General features: G+C 30.3%; 3 protein-coding genes across 4 annotated transcripts; all 3 read right to left on the bottom strand.

The window, feature by feature from the left end:
- Window positions 1–665: 665 nt before the first annotated feature.
- On the bottom strand, window positions 666–1,266 carry LOC106772553 (probable histone H2B.3). Its single transcript, XM_014659022.2, has one exon. It carries the CDS (start codon window positions 1,189–1,191, stop codon window positions 781–783), a length of 411 nt encoding a protein of 136 aa, XP_014514508.1. The 5' UTR covers window positions 1,192–1,266; the 3' UTR covers window positions 666–780.
- A 7,459-nt stretch (window positions 1,267–8,725) lies between these two features.
- On the bottom strand, window positions 8,726–9,518 carry LOC106772554 (probable histone H2B.3). The gene has a single exon (XM_014659023.2). It carries the CDS (start codon window positions 9,433–9,435, stop codon window positions 9,025–9,027), a length of 411 nt encoding a protein of 136 aa, XP_014514509.1. The 5' UTR covers window positions 9,436–9,518; the 3' UTR covers window positions 8,726–9,024.
- A 2,961-nt stretch (window positions 9,519–12,479) lies between these two features.
- Window positions 12,480–20,458, bottom strand: LOC106770850 (phosphoglucan phosphatase DSP4, amyloplastic). 2 transcript variants are annotated; one of them, XM_014656679.2, is made up of 14 exons: window positions 20,179–20,458; window positions 20,039–20,102; window positions 19,899–19,943; window positions 18,838–18,940; window positions 18,220–18,296; window positions 18,052–18,128; window positions 17,869–17,946; window positions 16,444–16,576; window positions 15,179–15,238; window positions 14,455–14,511; window positions 14,082–14,177; window positions 13,556–13,615; window positions 13,302–13,409; window positions 12,480–12,883 (listed from the first exon to the last, which is right to left on the bottom strand). In XM_014656679.2, exons 1-14 carry the CDS (start codon window positions 20,202–20,204, stop codon window positions 12,752–12,754), a joined length of 1,116 nt encoding a protein of 371 aa, XP_014512165.1. In that variant the 5' UTR covers window positions 20,205–20,458; the 3' UTR covers window positions 12,480–12,751. The 2 variants fall into 2 exon arrangements, with proteins under 2 accessions (XP_014512165.1, XP_022641112.1); XM_022785391.1 differs by lacking the exons at window positions 19,899–19,943; window positions 20,039–20,102; window positions 20,179–20,458 and adding an exon at window positions 18,499–18,587 and having other exon boundaries at window positions 12,618–12,883.
- Between the last annotated feature and the right edge of the window lie 2,215 nt (window positions 20,459–22,673).

Consider the following 22,673-nt stretch of genomic DNA (forward strand, 5'->3'; position numbering starts at 1 on the left):
CATTTCTAATGAACTGCAAAATCTTAAATTTCACTGAGTTTTGACTCCATTTAAAAGGAGTATACTCAATAACAAACTAAACATTAAAAGTACTAAGATACACACAAGAACCAATAAACAGAAACCGAGCAACACTGTAAATAAAATTCTGCAATTTCCACAACAGACCCAACAAAATTATACATTCAAATGCAATAGGAAATAAAAACATAAGAAACAAGGAGACTTACAGAATTCCCCAATGCTATACACCAAACCAGAATATCAACCCTAATGTCGCCAACAAAACAATTTGACAAAAATTTATTACTAAAATATCATAATGATATAAATACACCTTTCTGTATAAAGAGAAAGTGAGTACCCCAAACCCATAAAATCAACAAAACATGATACACCAAAGGGATAACCGATAAACGAAGAACACTTAAAGCCACTTATCCATCTACAAAAAAGCTACATTCTTTAACAGTAATCGAAACTTCACAAATACAACTCGAAAAAAGAAACCTTTAACAACGCAGATATCCAATTAATAAAATTCATTTATATAATAGAACGCAAGCACAGTCGTTCCCATAAGAACATGTTAGAGTTACGGAAAACTTCCAAAACAAAAAAAAAAAAAAAAAAAGAACTCATCTTCAAGAAATTGCTAAACGGGAAGACCAAAATTAAAAGACTGCGATATGTATTTAAATGTTCGAGAAAATGAGAAATGCCATTAAAAAGAACGATCCAAAATATACATCAAGAAAACCCTAACTCTCATAAAAGATCTTAAGAACTGGTAAATTTGGTGACTGCCTTGGTGCCTTCGGAGACGGCGTGCTTGGCAAGCTCACCAGGGAGGACAAGACGAACAGCGGTCTGGATCTCACGGGATGTAATGGTGGGCTTCTTGTTGTAACGGGCCAGTCTGGATGATTCTTGAGCAAGCTTCTCAAAGATATCATTGATGAAGCTGTTCATGATCCCCATTGCCTTGCTGGAGATCCCAATGTCAGGGTGAACCTGCTTGAGGACCTTGAAGATATAGATCTTGTAGGTTTCCACGCTCTTGGCCTTCTTCTTCTTCTTCTTGTCACCGGAGGTAGCATCCTTCGGGATCTTCTTCTCTGCTTTGGTTTTCTCCGCCGGAGCCTTCTCTGCAGGCTTCTTCTCAGCCGGTTTCTTCTCACCCTTGGCCATTGTTTGGTTTGGAATGCTGGAGAGGTTATGAGAGGGGATGACAATGCAAAGGTTCAGTGATGAGATCTATCAGAAACGGTGGAGAGTGGTTTATATAGGAATGAGTCGTGGAAGCTGATTGGCTGGGTTACGGTCACACGGATCGATGACGTGGCATTATGTTTTTTGGTTTTGGAGGGAGATTTCGGAATCTTGGCATGTTTTCATTTTTTATTTAACTTTACAGTATTTTGTGCTTTATATTGTTTTGGCGGGTTCATGATTTTTTCAATATTTTGGGTACGCGGCGGGGCGTTTGCACGTTTGAAAATAAAACTTCAAATGTAAATCAAATTAAACTAGTGTGTACATCATAACCAGCCCAAATATTATAAGGTTGAGTTACATAATATTATATATATATATATATATATATATATATATATATATAGTTAAAAACATTTTATGTGATCAAATTAAGATGATGAATAAAGAAAGACGAAATGGGTCTAAATTAAATATAATTTGTGCCGATGAGTTTAGGAAAAATAAAATATTTTCATTTCTATCCTTGCATACATGAAGTGATGAGAAGCCAAGGACAATTTAACACTTATACTTTTACTTCAATGTCCATAATTTTTTTTTTTAAATTCCAATAGAAAAAATATTAATTGCGAAATTAAAACTATTGAAATAATAGTAATTATACTTATTATTATTAAACCTTATAGATAATTAATAATAATAAATATTATTATATTAATAATAATAACATTAACATTAATTATTATTATTATTATTATATTGATAATTGTCACACCTCATTAAATTTTCCACCTTAGTGGAAGACATGTGTCGCGTCCCTTTGATTTCCCTAGGTTAGTAGGGGACAATTTATTTCCCTACCATTGAGAACTGTGTGGCAGCAGGGAAGATGGGCATTTGCAGAAAGTGGAATCAAAGTGGTGGTACATGGAGTGCAGAAGTCAAAAAGTGGAAAACAGGTGGCAGCGTAGGATTCGACCTTTCGGTTTCTGGGAGACAGTATTTATAATGGGATTTTAAAGCTGACGTAATTTCTCTACGTGCAACTCTTCTTCTTCCTCTCCAGAATTTCCAGAAACCCATTTTCTCCTTCTTCTCTCTAGAACCTTCAACCTTCTCTCTAAATTTTCTCACTTTTCTCCTCCTCCGATCATCAACCTTCTTTTAGATTAAATCTTCCCTGCGACGAGACCTTCCATTTACACCGATCATAATCTTGTTTGGAGCACTTTGGAATTTTTGAAGCCATAGAAGTATAGTTGTCAAGAACTTAGAAGCTTAGTTTGGATCATAAGGTAAATGAAGCTTATAAAAATTTAATTATGATTATGTTTTATGAATTAATGCATGATTGATTGAGTATATGATTGATGTGGTATGATTTGAATTAAATATGGAAGTATGGTATGCTGTTTGATTTAATGCATGCCTGATTTTGGTATAAAATTGTCTATGTGTATATTTAACTTAGTGAAATTCTGATGTTGTAAGTGAGGGTCATTGGGATCGTTCGGTTTCCCCTAAAACAATGGATCTTAGCTGAATCTCCTCTGTAGGAAATAAGTTGATGACCGATCGGTCTTATAAGAACTTATATAGATTCTCATACTAAATTGGGTAGTCTAGCCATTCCAAATAAATTATAAAAGTTTGATTCTTAGTTGTTATATCAGTATTAACTGTTTAGAATGTTCAATCATACACTGAGCGTTTGGTTTTATATTGATAATGTTTATTGAAAGTACTCGGTCATAGATCGAGTGCTCAGACTTAGGGAGTACTCGGTCATAAACGAAGTACTCGGTTGATGATAATTATCTTTCCTTGGAAAAGTGCTCGATCTTGAGAGTGCTCGGTCTTGAAAGTGCTCAGTCATAGACTAGCACTCTGGTTTCTGAAGTTGTCGATCTTATAATAATATTATCTCCTTGGAAGAGTGTTCGGTCTTATACTGACATTTGATTCCCCAAAGAGTGTACGGTCTTGTACTGACACTCGCTTTATTGAACAGAACTCTTGCTTTTATATATTAAGGCATTCAGCCCAAACTGTAAAGTATTCGATTTTGTTAAAGATAACCTGTTATTGAACGTCCGTCCTTTCTCATGTATTATTTATATTTATTGATCTTCAATAGCGCTTGGTTTCCTTCTTGCTTGACCGTTCAGTCACTGGTTAGAATTTCTTTTATGTTCGGTCTTCCTACTAGTATCTGACCGTCCGGTCATCTCATTTTATTTCAGTATTGTCTATATATGAAAGAATTGTTTTCTGAATAATATTATTGGATTTGGATGGTATGAAACGAGAATGATGAAGGCTATTACGATTATTTAAGAGTATTCCAAGGGGAATAACTCATGATTGGAAATTGATTGGTAAAGTATGACCGTGGTCAAACTCGGGCTTCGTTCTATCCTGATATTCCGTGATTACGCCTGCTCATGTAGAGAAGGGTAACTCATGCGTGGGAATGGCAGAAGGTCCTTTAGCCTCAGGGTATTTCTATACCGAGGTGGTTCCACTGGACTAACCTCGGGTGGCGGTCTGTTGAGTGTATCCCAGCGAGGTCCACCCGGGTTCAAAGAGCGACAAGCTACATGGTTCATACAGTTCAGACAGTGTCTTAAGTGGTCGTTCATGTTGACTTTACCGTTCGGTTTTAATGAATATACTTGAATTATGGTTGCATGATTGAAATATTGATAGATGTGATTCAATTGTATGTTTTTATATGTATGCTAAAAATGATTAATTAAGTTTACATAAGCTTACCCTTATTTTCCTGTCTTGTCCACGTGTCATTCGGTCTTAAATGTTCGGTTATTCTCTTCGCTGCAATGATCATCCAATGGATGTGAGTAGAGGGTAACTTTGAAGAATCTTTGGAGGAAGCCTTGCAAATCGTTCGGCCAAAAGATAATGCAAGACCATCTGATCATTAGGACGTAGTTAGTTTTACTTTTCATATAACCGTTCGGATTTTGTATAGTTGTTCCTTTTGTAAACCGATCGGTATTAGCCCTTTTGTAGTACCGTTTGGTCACAGACTAAACACCTTGATCGTCGGTATATTCATGAATTTTGTAATCAGGCTTATGTCTTATTATACAGTTTTTAATTTTATATGATATTTTATATTCCTCATCCACCTAAGTCCTTGTTTCTTACTGTTCTTTAATATTTTTCATGTTAACTCCTATAATAAATCATAGCATATGTTATAAATTTATTGGAATGTTACAATAATAACAATAATAATAGTTAATATAATAATTACAAATTATTTTATATTAATTTTAACAATAAAGATAAATTAGTAATCTAATAATTTTCTCTATTAAAATATTTTTTTTTATTTGTTATATTATTTAATAATTTGTCAAACCTTATTTTCTAATTTCTTCATTTTCTTAATTTCTTTTCTCAAAATAAATAATATTACTTTCTCTTTTTTTTTATCCTATCAAATTCATCTATTGACTCTCTCTTAAATCCATAATTATAAACAAAAACACCATAAAAAACAGATAAACAATTCTACATAATTAATTATATAGAATAAAATAAAAGATATTTAGAATTTTTTTTGCTTGGACTTCTCTCCTTTTGTGAAACAAAACCAAAAGTTTATCAAAAGTGGATAATATAAAAAATAAAAAACCAACACATTAGCAATATGCTTGGTAGCTTTATCATGCTATAAGTTGTGGAATTTTTGGTGAAGTGTATCCCCACCACCAAATTATAATCACTTAAAAAACAATAATTAAAAATGCATATTAAATTATCTAGGTCCAATTTATAATAGGTTAAAAAAATTGTATAATAAATACCATAATTTAATCAATTGGTTTCCTTGAGTCTATTTTGAATATTTCGTAGCTAAATCAACATTCGAGTTGAATTAGTCCACATAAGCCACAACAAAATAAATATGTTATATGTTAATCTTTAAATTAGTCAATCCCTTTTTTTTTTCATCGTTATTTCACTTCATATTAATCCTTAATTACTTCTTTTGCTTACATTTAACATCGACTATTCGATCTTTTACAAGTATATGATCATATTTTGCTTTAAAATGTGGAAATAATTATTTTTGTACTTTTAATTAAAAGCATGTTTTTTTTTTAAGTAACAACATATTCTGAATCTTATTTTTACTGTATCATTTTCATTTTAAATTCATTTATTCTCAATAATTAAATATATACAGTTAATAAAATTATGATCAACTAACATTGTCTTCCTAGTTATAACTTTAATTTTTTAATATTTTTACACTATAAAAAAAATTATAAAACGTTGCGAGTTAATTTATTTTATTAAAGAACATATTTTGACTTATCTAGATGATAATGAAATATTTATAACATATTTTCTCTTCATAATTTCGGCACTCATAATTTTGAGTTTAACATTAATTATTTTATAAAACAATTACCACTAGAATAAAAGCAAGTTATTTCTTTTCATAAAAACTCAATTATTCGTATTAAAAAAATACAGTAAATCACAAATTCATAACTTAACTTAAATTTCATCCAACAATTATTCTAACATGGAATAAACCTTCTACCTCAAATTGATCTTTATTATCAATCACCCAACATTTTTCTCTTGCGTCCTTAAAACAATACAGTTTATGAAATTTTATTGGTTAGGTTTTCCATACACAGATTGATGACATGGCATTACCTATGATTAGAATGAAGATGAAAGGAACGGTCTGATTAAGAACAGTTGGCGGAATGTAACTGGTGAAGTTTTCTGTACACGGATTGATGACATGGCATGATGGTTCCACAAAATTTAATAAATGGGAGATAATTTAATAATGTCTTTCAATGTTCTTCAAACCCAGAATAATTGTTTCTTATGATATTATAAATATACCTACGTATTAATTTTAGAATAATAACAGTAATATTTATGAGACCGTTTCCAATTAAAAACAATTTTTCACTATTAAATTGTATTTCTTATCAGGAGTACAAATTTAATATATTAAAATTTAAAAAATAATGCATATACTATGAAAATATAAATGAGAAGTTTATAAAAAAATATATAAACGTACTAGAGTTTAATTTATTTGAGAATGTTGATGTATTTTGCTCTTCTTTTTGTTAAATTTTCAAAATTTATTTGTAGGATTAATTCATTAGGAAAGCAGTTAACTTCTATATTTACTATTATTTGCTATATATGTGATTATGAAATTATAATCTAGTCCACATATATATTTTTTATATTTAAATTATTTTAGGTTTAAAAAAAATTAAAACGGTCAAATATAACAAAATACTTTTTAAGATATACACAAAAGTAACACTTTTAACTATATGATTCCTAACCATGTACTATAATTTTGTGGAATAATAGGATAATTAAAAATATTTATATTTCATTCTATGTTTAATGTATTTTATCTAAAATATACTTCCCAATTTCAACATGTTCTGAAAAATGATACTAAAACTTATATTATCTCGTGCTTTTACATAAATTAAAACAGCTTAGAAATTTTGATATCATCTTTCATTCATGGAGTATTAAAAAGTATATCCCAACTCTTCCAAAATAATTATAATTTTCTTTTTATAAAAAAAAGAAAGACAATTATTTCACAATAACTCCTACAATTCTCACTTTATACTATTATCTGTTTTTTGATAAATTATGACCATTTAATGAAAAATCACAAAATCATAAAGAACCGTCTTTTTTATTCTATATAAAAAGAACTTGAGAAATAGCTTTTGCATTTGAAAAAGTTTATGACAAGATCAAGAAGCAATTCGTTAAAAAAACAAATTTCTCATAAGCTCATAATGTTCCATAAAAACTAAAATTTAAATGACTTGAAGATATTGACTTGAAGCATAATTATATAATAGTTTAAACACTTAAAAATATTTTTTATTTTTTTTAATTGCAAACATTTTGTTTTCGTTTTTTTTTTTTAATTTTCGAGTCCAATTTCTTTGAGTATTATTTTAAGATTTCATAGGTCCTTTGAATATTTATATCTGTGTACAAGGATATCAAATACATACGTAGATACTTTTAAATCATAATATATGTGTTTGTATTTTTTTAAAAAGATTCTCTTTCTTTTTGGATTAGAACTTTATTCTTATCAAAGATTAATATGTTTACGGTAAATATTTGCTTAACTTATCAATTTATTCGATTATAAGCATCCTCATTTTTGTCTTATTTTTTTTTTGTTTTTGTTTGTCTTTTCAAGATTGAAATTTAGAAAAAACCGTACTATTTTCTCAACAGAATGGTATCACATGACCTTTTGGTGTAAAAGTTTACACCACACATATTATGAATACCGTATCACCACATTGCCACAAATAGGGTGGCAAATGAGTAAAGACATGTGGGTTAGCCCACCTCTAAGCCAAAATAAGGCCTATTGGGTTGATATTTTTTGTTAGTCAAACCATTATGGCTTAATTAGTTTAGTTTGTAAAATAGGCGAGTCAAAGATAAAGTGTAACAGGTAACATTTTTTTAATTAAAAATTAAAATAAAAAATAATTTAAAAAATTAATATTTTAATATGTAAATATGTAATAACTTTGTAACTTAAATTATTAATACTTACATATTAAATTTTGGTTATTCGTTATAAAAGTAATTTAAAATATAAATGTAATAATTGTTTTAATTTTATCCAATTAAAGCATTAATCAATTAGTTAAAAGCTCATAAAATATAATAGGATTAAAAACTAAGCAAATTTATAAAAGGGTAAGTCAACTTGTCAAACCGTATTTTGGCATGGCTCAATACAAATTTGGGTCCATATTATGCAAAGCTACCACATATATTATTATTATGTTCATGCGAAACTACTAGTCATTACTTTCCACATAGTTTAAGTCAATTGCTCACATAAAATCAAGCTCCCAATCACTCACTCCACGAAGTTTGTTATATATATCAACTCATACAAGATACTAACAATGTCACTCACACATTGATTATTGGTCATTTATTCACACAGAGCTAACACTTATACGCACAAATTTACAAAATTTGATAAGTTCTTACATAGAGATCGGCAAAATCCACTCATGTTTATACAATATTTAAGAGGATATATAATACATTTGTGTCAATTTAAGGTTTTAGATACATATTAATCATATAAACCAATAAAAAAACAAACAAAATGAAATGTTAGCCCCTCTTATTTAAATGTTTAGACTTCAAAAAATAACTCACATTCTTCGTTAAGAAAAATTTGGTGCAAAACATATTTCACTTTGGTTACTACTTAATGATTCCCCAAAGTTCATGTTCATAGGCTTTATTCTTGGTGAAGGATGTCCCTGACAATGGTGAATGGTGTTTGGACTTTAAATTCAAAGGCTATCATCTTTCCTTGTAAGAGGATGTCATTATCCACAAATTCAATTTTTTATTAATTTACTCCAATAAACTAAAATTTATGCTTCAGTGATTAATCAACCAGTATTAATAACATAAATATTAAACTCAAATAATCCGATAAGTAGACCAAATTAAAACGAAATCCTCAATACAATGCTATAATCACTTTCACTAATTAGCAAAATACTTCGATTTTGAAATCTATTTTAACAGAATGTCACATAGCTAATGAAGTGAGAAAACACGATAATTATCAGTTTGCGACCATTTGTGATTGTAAGAAAAAAAAAAAAAAAGGACTAGGTATAAAGTCAGCAGAATCCTAATAGTATTTTCTTGAATATTCTTGTCAAACTGATACTACTCAAACCCTAATAATTGGCGACGCAATCAAGAGCTGGTGAATTTGGTAACAGCCTTGGTACCTTCGGAGACTGCATGCTTGGCAAGCTCGCCAGGAAGAACAAGACGCACAGCGGTCTGGATTTCACGGGAGGTGATGGTGGGCTTCTTGTTGTAACGGGCCAGTCTGGATGATTCTTGAGCAAGCTTCTCAAAGATATCATTGATGAAACTGTTCATGATCCCCATTGCCTTGCTGGAGATCCCAATGTCAGGGTGAACCTGCTTGAGGACCTTGAAGATATAGATCTTGTAGGTTTCCACACTCTTGGCCTTCTTCTTCTTCTTCTTGTCACCGGAGGTAGCATCCTTAGGGATCTTCTTCTCTGCTTTGGTTTTCTCCGCCGGAGCCTTCTCTGCAGGCTTTTTCTCTGCGGGTTTCTTCTCACCCTTAGCCATGGATTTCTTACAGAAGGGTAGATGAAATTCAATTCAACAGGACACAAGACAGAGAATGTGAAATCTGAATGATTTGGATTGTGAGAAAGGAGTGGTTTATATAGGAATAGTGGATGGAAGCTGATTGGTTGGATTTACATTGCACGGATCAATGACGTGGCAGGATGAGTTTTCATTTTGGAGGGAGATTTTTGAATCTTGGGTTTTGTGTTTTCCGTATCTGGTGGGCCTGCGTGTTTGAGAAGGTAATTTCAATTTGGGCCAAAGTGGATGAGTTTTTAACTTTGGGCCGAAGTGCATGACTGATCCGATCTAGTTTTCCGAATTTATTTTATTTAGATTTAGATACTAATGAAAAAAATAATATTATGTATATTGCAGTGTACGAGTTTTGGTAATTTTATCCAATTATAATTTGTTGTTTAGGCTTGGTTTGCTTATATAAACCAATTTAAAGACTAAATGTAAAGAAAAGTTATTATTAAAAATATTGAATTTGAAATTATTTACTAGTATTTTGCATTGTCATAATAATATATTTCTTTCCACTTTCTTTTAGGAGATAATTTTTTTTTCTTGAATGAATCACAGAATAAAAGAATTTTATTATTCATTTGATATTCTTTCTTAGTTTTTCTCTTACTTAATTTATCAAATTAAACGTGTAAACAAAAGATTAGATTAATGTGATAAACGTGTAGTACGAATCTTAAAGGATGAATGAAATTTCTCTACTATTTTCCACTTTTTCTTTTTTTTTTTTGCTTGCAGGAGAATTATTTATTTTCTACAAGGAGAAGATCCTCGGTTCATACACGTGTCTTTGATATTTATTTTTACATCTGTGGACAAGTCTATTAGGGTATTTCTGTCCATTTATCCTTGGAAGTTTTATTGTTAAGTTCTAAAACTAATAAACTTATTTACAAAAATTCAAATATTTAGACTTCCAAATTTCTCTAGCTAGAAAAATAAATCTAAATATTAAATTTTCTTATTTATGCGTTTATCCATAAAAAAAATGGTTCAAATTATGTGTATTATCATCTGTACGTAATAATTGGTCGTGAATGAATAAAACGAGTTATTAGTTTCTTGATTAGGTTAATAAGGAAGATTTTTAAAATCTGTATTTTGTTTGTAATATTTTATGAAAATAAATATGTTTTTAGTTTTAAAATTTTGATATGAAATTGAAAATTTTATATCCCAAATATATTATATTTTTCAATCTTTAAAAATGGATATAACCTTTTTAAACAAATTGTTTATATTTTTTAACGTATTAAACATATTTTAAATTAGTATTTAAGTTATTTACACTTTTTAACATGTTCTAATTTAAATATCAGTTTGAAACAATCGTTTAGTAAATTTAAAAAGAAATAATATTATTAGATTAAAGTTTTATGAATTAAAATATATTAAAGTTTAAAATAGAGATAAATTCAAATCCAAATTCAAAAACTTAAAACCTACTTAATCTTAATTTATAACACACAAAAATAATTTGTTTGCTAAAGTTTGACTAATTCGATCTGCGAAAATCAGAAACTACTTGCAAAAATTCCTTTAAAAAATCATTTGAAGTTTTTGATATATGTAAAAATCAAACAAATATATGAAAAAGGAGATTGTATATTGATTGTGTTTCTTGAAATGTTACAAGAGATGTGTTATATAATACACACAAAACTAATCCTAGAAATCATAAGTAAATTAACCTAAAACACGAGTTAGCAACCAGGTTGTTTACTTAATAGAAGAATCTAACATTAAAGACTCAATAGAAAAGTTATTTTTAAGGACCTAGTAAACCACAAATTTAATAAAGATTGAATTGAAAGTTTCTTGATTTATTAACAACTTAAAACTTAATTAAAAAAAAGTAAACTCATTTTCCTACAAAAGTTCCAATTGAAATTGTTTATCCCGTCCTAATACTAATACATATCTCATGAACATATATATAATGAATTAATTAATATCACAACATATGCAAAGTCAACTTATTCATATTCTTCTCCAACCACGAAGCCTAACACGAATGTATTTGCAAGTGTGTCATACGTTTGTTTTGTGGAATTTGAAAAGATTTAGAGACGAAGATTTGTGAGAGAGAAGAAGCTTCACATTCACCATAGAGATGAGATGTAGGAAAATATATTGTGCAATCTTGAGCGAAGACAAAATATCCTTCACTTTAATTTGATATAAGGATGTTTAGACAATGCATGAGGAGTTTAGGATCAATAGGGATGGGAGATCAAATTTGGTGTATTGTGGCAAACATGAAATCAATTATGAGAATGTGAAATCGATTATGGGCATGTTAAAGAGTGACTGAAATCGATTTTGGATGTTAAAAAGGGATTTGAAGAATCTGTTCTAGGTGTTAAAGAGAGTTGAAATTGATTCTTTTGGAGGTGTTGGAATAATCAATTTTATTATAATGAAATTCATTTGAAATACAACCAAATGTAAATTTGACTTATTTTATTTCAATATAATATTATTAATCTTTAATATTTTTTTGTTAGAAGTTTCTTATCAATAAAAAATAAGGTCAATTTAAACTACTTAAGTGAGACCTTAAAAATTAATTTTGCAAAATTAAATTAGATTTATAATAATAATATTATTAATGATATATAGATTCTCTCTGTTACTTAAGTTCTGCCTTTAAACTTTTAACTTGCTAATTCAAATAATGTACACAAATTACATATTTTTTTTAAATTTTCAACTATTTTCCATCAATCATCAGCATTAAAACCCTTTATTAAAACAATATATCCATCTTCATCTTTTGTAAAGATGTTATACTTTTAATTATGCAAAATTGAGTATATAAATATACATCAATTGAAAGCAAGACAACTGAGTGGATTTCCAAATCTAAATTCTGAACTACGATCACAAATTATAAAACAATGTGAACTTTTGGAAGTTGCCTTGCAGTACAGCCTAACAATGTTTAAAGAGTTCAGTTACTCACTATGTTACCCATTATTAATATACATTATCACAGTATAAAAGTAGTGTTACCCTCGTAACAAAATACATTATGAAAATCACACTATTTCATGGTACGTTGAAAACCATAGTGCTATTTTTTATACTAGGGTATCCTATCCTATCATTTACATAATAATACTATAGACTTCTGATTACTATGGAACTCAATATACTCGACAAGCCAACTTTATTACTGAAACAGAGATCTTATTCGAAGGTTTATATTCAACTTTTTATTATACAACATGTATACGTGCGTATATTACTTTACATATAAACAGTGACATGCATTGATGGGTCACAGATCCTCGTCAGGACAAGCTTCAAGAAACTCCTTTATTCTCAGTCGTTCCTCCGGTGTAAGATCAGGATCATCAGAACTGAATCTCTCCCGAAGGGAAACACGACCACTGCTGCTATTATCAAGGACCTATTAGGTGAGGTTAGAATATGAGAAATCAGTCCAATAGAATGTGCACAAACTAATAATTCAGAGTAAGATGGTGAGATATAATGTGATGAGCTAAAATGTGGAGAGACAACCCTCCAAATTTTTTCACTGTTTTTCATAGCCAACATTTAACAAATTTATTAGTAAGATTGAATTTTTTTTTTTTTAAGGTACCAATTTGAATAACAGTCAATTTTTGGAGTTACAAAAAAACATTTAACCCTAAAACAATAACATGGTTGTGAGCGATAAATGTTGTGGTACATTGTATTTTATTTTTATCTTTGAGCAGATTATCATGTACTAATTTGAGCTTCTAGCAATTTCCAAGGAGTCAAAGACGTTACCAATCGCAAAATTTATTTTCTGAGCTATTTCGTTGAAGTTTATAACTTACTTGAATGAAATTGTTGACATGGCCATCTTTGTTGGGAGCAGTTACAAGCTCATCTTTATTGCATGTCCATTCCCCATCAACAATGTACTTGTACTCATAGCGTCCTTCCTGGTAAATAGGACAATAAACTTGTTTCTCATCAATCTATTGTTTTAATCACAGCGGCTGAGCCGACAAGTTATTAAACGTTCAATATTAAGACCAAGCTTTGAACAGACAAGTAATACCAGCCCAGTTTTAACAATTTCACTTACAGGTAATTCCCTCTCGAGATACCACAAACCCGATTTGTCATCAAAATCTAGGGGTACTCTCTGAAAAGAGATCAAGATTAAGTAAAGATTTTGCATGAATTCGTATAAACAAGGCATATGTTCAAAACATATGTTTAAAATTCAGATAATTTTAAAGGTAAAAAAAGTCTTCGAATCTGAAATCAGATTTCGTATCGTACGTTGATGACATCAGTTTGGCAAGAAGTCAGAAGTTATTTTAAAGATAACTTTGAACTTCCCAGGACCAAACTAACAGGAACTACAAGCTACAGTACACAATATTATCAAGATAATGAATTACGAATATACAACATAAAAATCCAGACAGGAAACCAACGATCATGCATGTGAATATGTTTCATAGCAAAATGATAGATGGCTGTAACCGAAGCAGTTAAGGATGATGGTGCACATAATATCTCCATGTAATTTAATGACCGTTACACGTACTATAATAGAGGAACAAATATTCTTAAATCTAAATAAAATGAGACTCATTCCTCACCTGCCCCCATCCAATATCAAGTCCTGAAATTTCCACCCTAGAGCAACTGCTGTCTTCCCATGACAAAGTGACAGGTTTCTTACTAAGGCCTGTAAGCTGAGTACCACAAATAAATAATGTTCATATATATATATATATATATATATATATATATATATATATATATATATATATATTAAATAGGAGGAAACCAATAGAAAGATATAAAAATGAGGAACAGTTTCAATTAAATTCTCATCTTGAAACATCTAAATTAATTATGTCAGCTTTTAATGAGAAAAGACTTATCCGGAAGATCACACCTATATTAACATAAAAAAAAATTCCATTCAAGATTTAAATCACAATAATATCGAAAATTAAATTGACTCACGATGTCAGCCGTTGCACTTTTAATGGCATCTAGTTTGGGAAAACACTCCCTTTTGCTCTGCAAAAAAAAAAAAGTTAAAAAAAGGGCACAAGAAAAATTGATCAAATTCCAATCTCATTTCTCTCTTTACACCAAATGTATCTAAAACTGATTCAGAAGAATTATAAACCTCAAATATGAAACCGCTAGAATGCAAATTCTATGACACGCAGAAAACGAAAATGACATTAAATTAATTTCTTTAGGCATACACAACTAGAGAATAGGACACATTTTGAGTAAAATAACTCCTAGGAAAATAAAATAAATAAGAATGCTTGTAAACTAGATGTAAGAAAATAACTGTTAGCAAGTAAACTGCCCAGTTCCATAATTCACAGATACCAAAATTTAGAAACTATAGTGATTCAACTGTAACTGTTGACGAATAGGTAATTGCTACGCAATCATATCATTGTGTACAGAAGTAAAAAATGCCGTGAACTCAGGAGTTACTTGTCAGTGAAGGAAATTAGTGGAACAAAATTCACTAATAAGTTTACCAAGCCTAAAATAGATTTTTGTTAAAAATCATTGAGAAGACAATCAAAATGGAAAAATCCATTTTGTTTAATCAAAGCAATATGGATGAGTACTGCAAAACATGCAGCATATTATTTTACAAGAACCCACCATGACTTTAAAATGTGAAACAATAGAAAAGGAAGTATTGAGCATAAGTCACCTGAAGTAGTGTATGAGCCTCTTTGAATGTATAACCGAGAACCCAAAACATGTAGGCCGTCTGAGCAAAAAACAAAAAACAAATTGTTAGTAAATAATCTTACACACACATAGAACTATAAAACAGATAAATGATACATGAAATGCCAAAATATTTGAGAAAAAGAAAATATACACCTCCACCTTTTTCATCTCCATCTTCGAGATAGATTTAAATGATTTCGTGGACATATAGATTTAAATGATTTCGTGGACATATCTACCAACAAAATAAAAGAATATTTGATTTTATGATTTCATTTCTACACTTTTTTTCATAAAAGCAATGGCATCTTCAATAACAATCTGCAGATGAAATTAGGAGTGAATGTAACCAGATGGCATAGATCCAGGCTATATAAAGTCAATCGATTCTAATAGCCCAAAGCACAAACAATGGACAACAAAAGGGGTCGCCCGATGCCTAAGGCTCCCACTATTGTAAAATCTTGGAGTGGGGAAGGTCAGATGCACAGCCTTAATCATGAAAAGAGTTTGTTTTTGTAACTATGACCTGTGACTGCCTAATCACAAGTCAAAATTCTTACTATTGGTTGTTTAGACAAATTTCTTTATAAACATTTCTGAAAAAAAAGGAAAAAATGAAATAAGTTTCTCTATAAGGTGAATTAACTTATTCACAGTTAAATATAAGAATTTAGAAAGACTCGTCTCATTCTTTCTTATTTCTCTCTTAAAAGTACTTACAAGGAAGTTCATTTCATTTTATTTCTTAGAAGTGCTATTTGAAAAACTTGTCCAAATAAACCTTTATAGGTCTGTTTGAAAATTCAACCAAACCAATTACACAATGAGGGTTGCTCAATTTTTCTAAGCACTGCTTGGACTCCAACCCACTGTATGCCAACAGTGACAACTTCACTCACCATTTTTTGTCAGTCCTTTGCAGGTAGTAGTTTCGCAGACACATACAACCAACTTTGATGGGCTGCAACAAGGCGTGCTAGGCTCAACATGGGGATTTTCAACAACTTTCATCATTGAATGATTTATATGTTTCATTGTATCAATATATTTAAGTCAAAACCTTTTGAAACCATTCTGTGAGAGGTTACTGAATACATTCACCACCTGCCCTTTGTGTATTTAACTTCTTAAACAGGAAATTATTTCCTTTACCATACACAGAACTAACCAAAACACCGTTTCAGGTTAAATATTCTATCAGTAATAAACAAGTAACACAAATGAAATCAAGGGACATACTGCAACGGCAGGAGCTCTTCCAAGTCCAGCAGTACAATGAATATATGTCACGCCTCCGTTGGAATTTATTGCCTTATACAATTTGCTAACTACAGCTGGAAGCCGCATCCGTAGATCAAATGCATCAAAGTCCCTGTCACATCCATGTTAGATCATCACACAAGGTGAAGAAGAACATTAAAAACAAAGGAAACAGACTGTAAAATGCAGAATATATCACTGTATAGTTACAAATGCCATGAGCAAAGAGAAACCCTAGTATAACACAATGCACAACACATACGTAAAGAAGAAATGACTACAAGTACCCATTTATACTAGATTAGAATTTATCATATGAAGGTGACATTACCAACTAGTCTTACACAAAAAAACACACAAAGAACTGACCTAACTGCTTGAGTTTTTTTGGCTCGCTCACAACCTAATGCCTAAATCTCCAACATCCACTTTTGGTAACAATTTAAAAACATTTCTCAGATTTTTCTCTAGAAGATTTTGGGGGGATGGGGGAAGTGATGAAAACATAAAACTGGTATCTGTTTGAGCAAGGGAAAAAAGGAAATGTAGAATTTAGATTACATGTGATAGGATAATAAGTATTACTACTTACTAACTAACTGACTGAAGACCCAGATAGAAAACCAGGATCTTATCTCATTCCCAACCAAGCTCCACAATATCAGTAGGACAGCGCATCCTTGCCTCACTCAGAAAAAAAAACGTGGCATACCATTACCATATTTGAGGTTTTCTTCCAATGTAGATGCCTTTTACCACCATAAAAGTAGGTAGAATGCGTCTTAAACCATAACTAAAGATATAGAACAGTACATAATTTTGAGAAAGTTACTATGTGTCACACACACACAGGGGATACCTTGTGAGGAAGTCATTTTTAAATGAAAACGAGAAAAGAAAATCTAGATCATAGAATAATACACAAATGATCGATATTTTAAAGTTTAAGCCACAAATTACCTTAAAACATCGAATGACTTTTACATCTTAATATTTTTTGTTCGTGATAAGATCTAGTGACAATGAGTAATAATCATTGCTCTTATTCTCGTAAAAACTAAACCTGTAAATGATTTTTTGACATATTCATGACTTGTAAGAAAGTACAAAAAAGTAACAATTTTGTGCAGGATCTATTCTACCTATAGTTTTAAACAATTCTGATTGAAACTCTAATATCATACTTTATTTTCCTTGGCAAATGCTAATTGTTAATATGTTAGTTTTTTTGTTAGTATGGGGATTTGAACCCATGACTTATCCCACCACCCCTTCTACTTTTACCACATCTTCTTACTCAATATCATAGTATTCAATGCATCCTTTGTTTGTTTCATTCCTGCCAGTTTAAACATAATTATTTCTTTGACAGTTATGATAGAAATATTTCATCACATAACTTACCTTATCTCAGCTCGCAAGTGTTGAACATCATGTGCCTTGGCATATTCTTGTATGGCCTTAATATCAACTCCAAAATATCCAAGCAATTGTAAGGAAACACAATGCTTCATTTGCTAAACTAAATATTTGGTCTTTGTCTAAAACGATGAAAGTGAATCTAATTAAACAAAATGATTAGGATACTCAAGGTCTGGATTTTGTTGTAAGCAAAATATTGTTTTCACTCCAATTCTACGCAACTTCTCAACATCATCAGGAGTCTGGCAATTTGAGAAAAAGAAAATAAAAGTCAGAGGACCAGACAAGAATTGACATAATTGGATTAGGTATCCATAATTGAAACAAAAATACCTGTGGGCATGATCCCACAATTAAGTCTGGACGGATGAAGTTATAGTTCATTCCTAACTCGTGCCTATAAGTCAAAACTGAGTAGAACTTTGTTAGAAAGGGTAACAACATGAATTATTCAAAGAACAAAATCATAGGATAGGCAATTGAGTGTTCCTATAGTTAATCCAAACTATTGGTTGAATATGAGTATTACAAAACCTAAGAATGTTAGAATTAATTGCAGCAAACATAATGAAGTTTTATCCCCACAATATGAAATATTTCGTCACAGCTTACACCGAAAAAGAAATTACAAACGACCAGGGAGCTTCAAGCTAAAGATACTCTCGGTTTACCCCAAATTGTGTTCCACGTCTTTTACTAATCTAGAACCACAAAGTAGGAAAAGACCAAAAAATGTGAGAAATGTAGATCAAATGGAAGATATTCTGGTTCAAAGGGGCAAACAAACGCTGAAAAAACTTAGGAGAAGCAATTAAAACAAGACCTTGCTCTATATTGAAATTTAGGTTTCTGCAGGGGCCTAAATGATGTTTGATCAATGCAGTCAAGTCTATCTAACAAGATAAGGCTACATCATTGTTGAACTAGAAGAACCAAAAAAATTAAACATACCAGCACCCATGGCTTCGGTCATGTTATTAGAATATATCTCAGACTTTTCCTCCTCCTTGTTGACATTACTTTTGTCTGCACTTGGTACGGAACCTGAAGCAGCCTGCAAAAGAAAATGACAATCATGTTCTCAAGAAAAAGAAAGTATGAAGCAGAAACGACATGAATAGAAGATACCAATAAGTCCATTTACACAGTCAAGCCTAAATGAGGATGAATATTTCACAGGGCAGGGCATATAAATAACAAACATTGTTCATCTTTTTAGAATTTAATAGTTACTTCTGCAGCAATATCTCCTTGTTTTCTTTACATTTAAATTTGCTCGTCGGCACACACCAAAATGACAAATCTTACAACACCGTCATGAACTCTGATAGATTCCAGAATATGCCGTGAACAATCCACAATTTCCACACATTCACATGTTGTCTAATTATTCCAACCATAACCTCATAGTGTTATCCTCACAAAAACGGAATCAGATTCAAGACAATGAATGTATTGAGCAACAAAAATCCAGTAATACTATCTTATTTGATGGATGTTGACAAAATGCATTGTTATTCCATGCCTTAGCATTTGGGTGGGAACAAATTCAATACTACATAACCGACTTATAATGAGCATAACTTCCACCGTACGTAGTTCAATCAGGTCATATCACTGGTTTTACAACAGCGACTTAGGATTTGTTCAGACAAACTTCTTCAAAAGGACTTCAAGAAGATTAGAATTAACTAATGCATAGGCTAAAAAGCAACAACTTAGGAAAGTTATAACTTCCACAGATTATATATAAACTAATTCAAATTTTTAGAGAAAATCATGTCACTGTTTCTTGTAAAAGTTGTTAGAAATAAGTTTGTGAAAACATGATCAGATGAGTATAGCTTCCCACTTATATACTTCAATAGAGTCACTTCACAAGTTGACGCAGAATTTCCAACACTAAGAGCTTTTAATAGATTGAACTTAAAAAGACTACAAAGACAATAGTATACTAAAAAAACAGTATTAAAAAGGAACTAAAGAAACGGAAAAGCAAAGAGTGTAGCTACCTTGAGCGCCATACTTCGATTACGATGAGAATTATTGACGATTCTCTGTATCCAGCGTTGAAAAGAGAGAGTGTGAGAGAGAAAGATAAGTATAATTGTATATAGGTATCAACGAAATAAAAAGGGAAAATGGAATGTACCAGTGAAAGGGGAAGATTGTTGCGGTGGCGCGTGGCAACCGTTTCGAAGGGCAAAAGAGAGAATCTGAAAAATGAAGAATCTGATTCTTTCAATTTGGATAATAATAGAATGAATTGATAAGGAAGAAGGATAAACGAACCGCGAAAGATTGTGAAGACAATTCATGATATTTGTCTGAGTTCAAAGGCACGCTGCAACACTGCACTGGGTTTTGTTTGGATTTGATATTGATATTCTTGTTTTTCTTTTTCTCACTCTATTCTTTGTTGTGAGGGAAAAGAGTCAAATCAAAATGAAGCATGAAAAGCCAAAATCCTTTTCCACTTTTCCTCTCCTCGCATAACTATCTTGTTGAATCACGAGCAAGAATCTTTAAAATCACGCATAAAATATCCTTCTTCCTCAAAATTCATCTTCGTCAAAATTCCTAAATTTTCGTAAATTTAACCGGTGTAAGAAAAAGTGCACAGAGAAGTTATTCTTTTAACTAACACAAAATTGTTACTTTAAATAACCGTTGAGTTTCTTTAGCTGTTTGTCCTTAAAATATACTACTTTTAGTAATTGATTTTTTTTAACATATTTTAAAAAGTTAAAATTAGTGTACGTATTTTAAAATACAACAGAAGAACGCACAATAATATTCATTTTTTAAATTAAAGATTATTCTTATAATAGATTTCATTTTTTAAGTAAAATAAAACTCGCTGAATGATTTTATCATTTATGATATGATATTTATTAGATAAATCTAAATTTATAAGTTAAACTCATCTAATTCCAATTAAATATAAATTTGCTTAATAAATATAATTTTGTTAATTTACCTGTGAAATTAATGAACATTCAATTTGTGTTGATATTAATTGAGTTAAATCTAATTAGTTTTGATTGAATTGAGATTCCTGAGAACCTAACATAACTTTATTAAATATGAATTGTCTCAAATAGTATAAATATGGATCTCCCAATTCGGCTTGACTTATGTTTATACCAATTCGATTTGACTTAGGTTTAGATCAACTCAGTTTTACTTAGGCTTTAATCGACTTGGCTCGAGTCCACTCTATAAGGTGGGCTCAACTCAACTTGGACTCAAGTAAATACAACTTAATGTGACTTGACTTTACCTTGATTAGGTTATGTCAAATTTTCTCTTAATTGGATTAGGACTGATATGGCGCAATCAAACTTAACTAAACAAAAGTCAAATTTAATTTTGATTCAAATAGACTCATCCTTACTTGATTGAATGTATAATGCGAAAGATCAATTTGAACTTGTACCAACCTATACTTGAATTAACTTGGTTCAACTTTGGATCAAATTGACTCAACTCAATTGAGGTAGAACAAGTAAACTTAATATATATTCAAGCTAATTTAGTCTAGTCTAGACTAAAACCAACTTAGTTAAACATTAACCCAAGTCAACTCGACTCGACTTAAATCTAGTCCAATTCAATTTAACTTGAATTGACTTAACTTAAGTTTAACCAGGTGTTATCTTACTATGATATGACTCGATTTATCATTTCATAACTCAAAAGATAAACTTCTGCAACATAAATAAAAAAAAAGTTTTACAAATATAAAATAAATAAAATAATCTTGAAAAAAGTTAACTAAAAAATAACATCAATTATAAATAGATTATTAATGTCAATACATACTTTTTATGTTTAACAAATATTTAATACTTAAAAAAGTTTGAGTTTAATGACATTCAAAATACCTTAACCAAATAACAAATTTCATTAAATTTAAATTACTATAAATATTGAAAAAGTGAAACAATATGAAATAAAATAAATTCCAATTCAATATATTTGAATGCCTTAAAAATGATAAAATGTTAATCCAAACTTTGTCATGTCTATATAATAACCTGAAGTCTAAACTTTCAAATTAGAATAAAAAAGAGTTCGTGGAGTAATATTGAAAAAAAAAAAGTGCTACATTATTTATAGTTGACTTATTTTGGTCAAATCCTTTTATCTAATTGATTATGCATCCTTTATAGTTGACTGCTTTTGGTCAAATCCTTTTATGTAATTGATTATGCATCCTGTAGCTGTCTGTATGGGTGTTGAAATGAAAGCACTCATTTTTAAAATAATTATTAAATACTTAACCTACTCAACACAAATTTAATATATCTAACTATAGAATCACGGGACATACCATCTTCTTGCTCAGGTAAATTGAATGTTCATAAATATACAATTTCATAGCATATATATATACATATATAAAAGGTTTGCGTACTTCAGTTTTTCCAGTTACTACAATCTACCAATGTGTTCATGGATACTAAGTTTTAAGGTTAAGGATATTTTAATAATTTTCATTTTCAAAACTAAAAAAAAACCCTTAAATCCATACTCACCTCTCTCATTCCTCTCAACTCTTTCTCTTTCATTTCTCACTCTAACATTTTCTCTGTCATCTCTACTCTATCCCCAATTGAAAAAATCAGAAACACTGACTTATAAACAATTTCTTACAAAAACAAATGATTTTATAATTTTTGTCTTATCTAATTTTATCTAACTTTCACAAGTAAAATGACTTATGAAGGAATTGCTAATTCGTCTGGAAAAAAATTAGAAACTCGCTATTAAACAATTTCTTA

This window comes from Vigna radiata, chromosome 8 (assembly GCF_000741045.1).
Source record: "Vigna radiata var. radiata cultivar VC1973A chromosome 8, Vradiata_ver6, whole genome shotgun sequence".
Lineage (NCBI taxonomy): Eukaryota > Viridiplantae > Streptophyta > Magnoliopsida > Fabales > Fabaceae > Vigna > Vigna radiata.